Genomic DNA, 7,048 nt, shown 5'->3' with positions numbered 1-7,048 from the left:
GAGAGGCAAAGGCAGCGTCTAATTACAGATCTCGCGTTGTCAGGCCACAGACTTAGCCTGACTCTTGCTCTCTTGTTAACAAGACCAAGATGGCTCCCTTATTCCCTTTTCCTGCCTCCACAATGCCGAAGTCTGCCGTTGGGGGGGGCTGGGGATTGTAGTCAAATTCAACTAAGCCAGCCCAAATCAATCAAAACCATATTCCTATCTGATTAAAGCTGTATGAGCCTCATCCAGACACTTTTACAGGTCTGAGAAAAGAAAAATTCCATGAAGGATGCAGAGTTCCCGCTACAGTACATGGATTATAAACATTTGGTAACATCACTCAAGTTAATAAAGTTTCCCAGTAGTTTCTCAACCTTTTTTTTTTTTATAAAGTACCCCTTTAAAAAAAATTATAAGTACCTCCAGTACCTCCAGTTTTCAGACACACAGACACACATTTTTTTCTACCATTGCAACACATTTGTTCAAACAATTTAATCGTAGCCAGGTGGGCGATGAAATTTTTGGGTGTAAAAAGTACAAATATAATAAAACGTGTAAAACTTAACAAATATTCAGTTTTCTCCAAATTTCGGTTGTGTTGATGTACCCCCCAGACTTCTCAGGGTACTCGTACCACTTGCTGAGAAATACTGGACTAGGTAGCCTAATGGATGACTAGGGATGTAAAATCCCATTTATTCAGTTAACTGGTTAAATGTTATATTTAACCACTTAACCGGGATCCCATGCTGCTGCAAGCCTGGCCAGGCTGAAGCGCCTCTCCTCTCCGCACGGTGGGCCCAGCTAGGCTGGTGATGCTTACCAGTTAAGCAGTTACTTCCCTACTGATGGCCGGTTTTTCTATAGCAAAAGGGGACCAGCTTTCAATGCTCTATATTCCTGTGGGAATAATGCACCATTTTTAATCTAACATGTAAATTTAGGATATCGCAATTTCATAAAATAAGTGAGATAACCTAGCAGCTGGCCACACTTAGTTATGAAAGCATCCGGTTCAACAGATATTTTTAAAGTATATGTGGAGTAGCCTTTATTTTGAGTACATCACTGTCAGAGAATTTTTGTTTGTTTAAAAAATACAAACTCTTGAGTCAGGAACAGAAAACATGGTAAGAACATCAGAAAGAGGAACTCAGCATGGATAGTGGGAAATCCTGAAAAGAAAACAAAAAGTGGAGCTGGGCCAGCTTTCTGCCAGTTTTCTATAGTTTATTTGTATTGGTATTTACACTAATAGCTTTGCCCACTTTTCAAACTTCATCTTGTTTCTTGTACCAAATGGCTGAGGGAAAAGGCTCTCCAAATCATTAAACTGATTTAATTTTAAAGTTAAATATATTTAAATTGCAATTACAAGCTTCTTTTTCTCCTGTTTAAATTTGCTGTACTTAACCAGAAAAAATGAAGCTGTACTTTATTTGAGTATCCTCTGAAAAAATGCCATTAAAAATAAATGTCTATTTAAACTGTATGCATGTTAGCTAGTTTTTCCTACTGGGACTGAAGAGTAAGTAGACAAAGGGCCCTAAAGCTTCCTTGACCTCACAGTCCTTGATACAATAGTGGTGGAGAGACTGAACCATTTTACTTTAACCATTGCCTCTGCTTCCTTGAAAATATGCGACAGTTGATGTCAGAAATCAAAAAGCATAGCAAGCTGTTTTCCATTCATGCAGTTTTTCTCACGCCAGGCTGGCTAGACACACAGCATCCAAAACAGATTTAACATGCCTCTTCCTTAATCTGTGGAACATGGGACATAGGAAGCCTTGTATTTGTAGAATACAGACCAGATATCCCCTTCTGTCCTGGGTTAGTGACAGCCAAGATTACCATGGCAGAAGATTTATCAGAGAAGAATGCAACTAGCAATGCAGACAGCTATGCAATGTGCCACCCACAGATGTCATTCAAACTATGCAGAAAAGATGGAGGGTGCACAAAAGAGGCGGTGTCTCGTGGGGATAAGAACAAGCCAGCGCAATGAGGCCATGCGCATAGTGGACCTGAGACACCACCCATTCCATATCAAAAACAAAATCAGAGACTGAAACAAGACCCAGGCTCCAACAAAATGGACTATTTCCAAGTATTTGAAAAGCTTCAAACAGCTGTGGAGAGGAAGAAAAGTTTCACAGTCCAGAGTGAGGCAGATGCATGAAAACAAGCTCTCTTCTATAACTGATTCTTTTTTGAAAGCCAGGAGGGCATAAGCAAAGACCTAGATCTCCAGGGACTAGATCTCAATTTGAAATTATGTTTGAAGAAAACATGACTTCAAAGTATTTAACCAGGTCTACCTGTCCAGAAGAACCCCAAGAAACTAAAACCGCAATTTCCAATGTTTTGGGGCTCCAGGAAAGCTTGGGATATGGCCCAGCAGACAACAGTAGTGAAGGATCTCCTACTGCCAATGACTTCTCAGTAAATTCGACTTCATTGCAGCACCATCTTCTCAGCCTGAAGAAGCAGATGTCCAGGCAAAAGGCAGAGTATGAAGCTAAAATTACAAGGTAAGGGATCTTACACTATGAACTTCCCGGGACAGGGACTGTATTTCTTTGTACGTACTCTGCCTCCTGCCAGAAGGCAGAGAGCCCCAGCTAGTGTCTTTAGACATTATTGCAATAGAAATAAGGATTGTTCACATTTTATGGTGAATGTTTCTCACTATCCAATATTTGCAAGAGACCAAATTTGATATGTTACAATTTAGGCTAATGGCACTTATTTAAAATTAACAGAAGGCAATATCATCTGAGCTGGTCAGAAATTTTAAAAGCATTTAAAATTTCTTGGAGAACTGGAAGATTTTTTTTAAAAAAAACATGTGTAGTCTACTGTAGAATTCCTACCCACCCGCCCCGAGCCAGGGTGAGGAGCTGTAATTTGCAGAGCCGAGTGGTTTGGGGAAAATAAGACACAATATGAACAACAACAACAACATGTGCTAGCACAGAGCTTTATAAGCATAAAAGGAAAATTCTTTGCAACAGCTCAGTGGAGAAATTGGCAAGTACGACCCTACTTTTTCCCTATTCAGTTTCCTGATATGAAAGTAATCTACCTTAGGCTGCTTAGTGAGTCAAAGGTAGACGTGGAATAAGAATGAAGTAGCTCCCTACGTCTGCACTCAGTTAGCTGAACAGTGCTGCCTGTTGACAAAAAATTGTTCATACCTTAAAATTTCAGATCAATTATCCAAATTGAATATTTAGATAAACTGTGAAATGCCTTGACATAATGTTAGTGACTTGCAATGGGGGACATTTAATTTGCCTTCAGAATAAGAGAACAAGTGGAATTTTGCCCAATACTGAATATTTTTGGAGGTTTGAGTTTCATAGGATAGTCCCATTTTCAAAGGTTTAACAATTCTGTTTAATACATTTATTCCCTGCAAACACTATGACGACAACACCTGGTCAATATTTTTTGCCCAGCACTGAAGAAGCCTCAGTATGAATGGAATTAAAAGCAATTAATGACACACATTGCCTTGCCATATATTATGCAGGTCTAGCCTTACAATAAAAAGGAAAGTAAATGATACAACTGACACAAAAATATCATAGGTCTTAGATGCATCATCTTTTATGTTGAGTAACATAAAAGATTAAATAAGAGGTGGGTGGGAAAATAAAAAAAGCTGTTCCTTTTTTTAGTTCTATCTTTACTACCTTCTTCTTAAACTCTCCCTTCCCATTTTAATTTGGTATTCTCATTTTCTTTCCTAAAAATGGTTGTGTTGGTGATTGCTGTTGAACAGGTTTAGCGATTTCCACTGTACGGCCTATTACATGTGAGTGACACAGTTCTCACATATCTAATATTCCATACAGTACAAGTTAAAGCAACAAAAAGTTAAACAGTTAAACAACAAGAGTCTGGAAATGCAAATTTTGATAGCTGTTAATTTTTTCAGTGTTAGATACAGAGGGTGTACAAGCATCCTGAATACTTGTGATATTCCACTGAAATCTGATGTAAATCCAACTGTTTGTGGGAGTGATTTCGCATAGAGGTTCTAAGTGAAGACTATACACTGATTATAGCCCCTCTCTTCCATAACTCTTAATATTAGTGGAATTGCACACAATCTAAGTAAAACAGGTAGGTCTTTGTGCAAAAAAATATGCAAAATTGCTTTTTTATGCTGCAATTTAAGGTTTACCAGCATGAGTATAAAATGGAAAATTGCATTTACCTTTAAGGAAAAAAGACAACTTTCTGAGCAGGATTGGTACTTTAATTCACTGAGCTGCAGAAATTGAACAAATTATTAACGATAGGAGAGAAGTGCATTAGCAACAAGTTGAAAGGGAACTCAACATAGTCTAATTTGGAGATTCCAAGTGCCTCTCTAGACACTTCTATTTATAGCATCACATGCTTAAAACAAAATGCTTTTTATAAATTTAGGCTTCTCATGAATGGTGACAGGAAAAAAAGAGCCCTATAAACTGCAGTGTCTATCTTTCAAACAGCCTGGAGCAGCGGACCAAAGAGCTGCAATCAGAGATTAAGGATCTACATTCAAAACTGGGTCAGCAGCGGAAGTGGTACAGTCTGGTGGAGATTAAAATGCGAAATGCAGAAAGGGCACGGGAAGATGCAGAAAGAAGAAATGAAATGCTTCAAAGGGAAATGGAAGAGTTTTTTGATACCTTTGGGGAATTAACAAACGATGTGAAGAAGACAGAGAGAAAATTGTTCAAAGTTTTTAAATCAATGAACTAGATCAGTTTGAAAAAAAGAGCTAATATTTGATTAAATGGTTACTCTTTTCAATGCAGAAATTAGATTCTGAATCTTAAAATAAGCTTAGTAATAAAATTAAACTTCTTTAAACTTTTCATACAAATGGGATAGAATTGCAGCATTTTATTAAACCAAGTAAGTAATGCCTATTAACTTTAAATAGCATAAATCTGATTTTGAAAGTTTTGTTAAAAATTATTTTTGCCTGCTCATATAAAAATCTTGTATTTGTTCAAGACAATCCAAAAACTGCAGTGAGAACAGCACACTAATAAGTCACGTCAGCACTGAGTGGAAGAAAAAAATCTTTATTTGAACCCATGCGAAGCAGAATTGATTATATTTCAGTCTATCCATTTCTCCAGCCACAGAGTAACTAACCAAATAGCCTTATTACAGTTATACTTGTAAATTATCAATATAGTTTCTCTAGTCACTAGCATCAACACCAACTAATGAGCAACCAAGGTCAATTCAGACGCATGTCAAAGAGTTTAAAAACTTGAATTTTCCAAAAGCAAAACCAGAACAATAATCAACACAGTTTATATTCTGAACACTGGGATAACTGATGGCCTGTGTTATGATGGGATACAAACAATAAATTATGTATTTATGGCTACCGATTGCCAGTTTTCAGAGACAAGAAGAATACATAATTGAGTGACATTGTATTACAAAAATGGAGGACATATTTGTAAGTCATTTCAGTGCCTACGGCTAGTTGCATTTTTCCTCCTCTTCAGTACCAGTCAGACAATTGTTTTTCTCTGTTCAGAATGAAAGGGCAATTCCAGATGGTTTCTGCCAAAAACGAAGTATACAGAAAGAAAATTCCCTTTTTTGAACATTCCTTACCATTGTCAATTTTTTAAAGAAACTTACTCAGATGAATTATGTAAAATAAACCTTCCTGATTTTTTTTTAAATCTATTTGGTCACCAACTAGTCTATTTGGAAAAAAACTAATGCTACTTGGATATTTTTTCAGATAATGAGGTCTCAAGCGATACATGCCATTTTCAGATCAAATCAATAGGAAAAAGATTTTTTTTTTTTTTTGCAAAAAGTAAGTATTTTAAAGAAAAGCAAATCCCCAATTGGTCAGTGTGATCTGTATTCACCAAATTACTTAATTATAATCACACTTCAATGTTTTGCTAACTAGAACTGGGATTATTCATGTGTTTATTTATAGCACGTACCTAACTACTTTGCTGCATCGGGACCTACTTTCAGCATATGGTGATGTCTGGAGTTAAGGGCCACAAGAATGTCTATTATATAGTTTCTTAGTTCCTAACTTTCTCAAACTTAATTCTCAAACTGAAGTTCTGTGTGTTCAATCCAAGGGCACATATTTCGGAAAGCTTGAGCAAACACAGTTCAGTTTTGCAATAAAAAAAGATACACTTCTCCCATGTGAAGAGAAGAAAAGAAGAAGTGTGACTTTGTTAAAGGCTTCTCTTGTGCTTTACCTGGAGGCAATAAAAGCTTGAGATTTATCAGGGAGAGTGGCCCAATGAGCAAATTTTGATTGTACGGGCGGAGGGGGGGGAAGCGGAGTCATGTTTGCCTTAATCTGGTCATAAGGGCTAAAAACAAACAAATCCCAAAGCCTTACTCTCTGTGTTTGTGTACACATTGGGTCGAATTGTATTTTAATGTATAGGTGCATATACAGGATGATTTATGAAGGCACAGATGGAATGACTCAAGAGTCCATAGAAGTGCTAACTCATTTCATTTGATTTGATAATACGTGCACTGCATGAGGGAGTACGTGTATTGCCATCATAAGGTATAAGAGAATGAAAATAATCTTCAGACCTGAGGAACATTGTTCGTTGGAGACAGGGAGCACCGGCTATCAATTGGATGGTCTTTGAATGTGGGTCAGTTTATGAAGCCTCAGTTCTGAAAATAAACCTTAGTTCTGTGAAAAGGAAAGAACAAATTTGAGATCAGGAACGAGGTGCCAATGCAGAACCTCTCACTGCAACACAGCCTCATTCTATAACAGGGGTCACCAACCTTTCAGAACAGTAATAGAGATGTAGCCGTGTTAGTCTGGTCTTACTGAAACAAAAGACAGGACTATGCAGCACTTTAAAGACTAACAAGATGGTTTATTAGGTGATGAGCTTTCATGGGCCAGACCCACTTCCTCAGATCAAATTGTGGAAGAAAATTGGCATGACCATATATACCAAAGGGATAAAAAAAAAAAAAAGTGAACACACAAAATTGACAAATCAGATTTTAGAACGGAGGG

The 7,048-nt window shown here is 37.3% G+C and overlaps 1 protein-coding gene across 1 annotated transcript; it reads left to right on the top strand.

The window, feature by feature from the left end:
• The first annotated feature begins 1,769 nt into the window (after positions 1-1,769).
• LOC149523501 (rho GTPase-activating protein 24-like) lies at positions 1,770-7,048 on the top strand. The gene is made up of 2 exons (XM_089769469.1): positions 1,770-2,525; positions 4,500-7,048. The coding sequence occupies exons 1-2, from the start codon at positions 2,269-2,271 to the stop codon at positions 4,750-4,752; spliced, it is 510 nt and encodes a 169-aa protein (XP_089625595.1). The 5' UTR covers positions 1,770-2,268; the 3' UTR covers positions 4,753-7,048.

This window comes from Pelodiscus sinensis, chromosome 16 (assembly GCF_052426305.1).
Source record: "Pelodiscus sinensis isolate ZL-2025 chromosome 16, ASM5242630v1, whole genome shotgun sequence".
In the NCBI taxonomy this organism is placed as follows: Eukaryota; Metazoa; Chordata; order Testudines; family Trionychidae; genus Pelodiscus; species Pelodiscus sinensis.
Note: the sequence above shows the minus strand (reverse complement) of the source record. Positions and strands in the feature narration are given on the sequence as shown.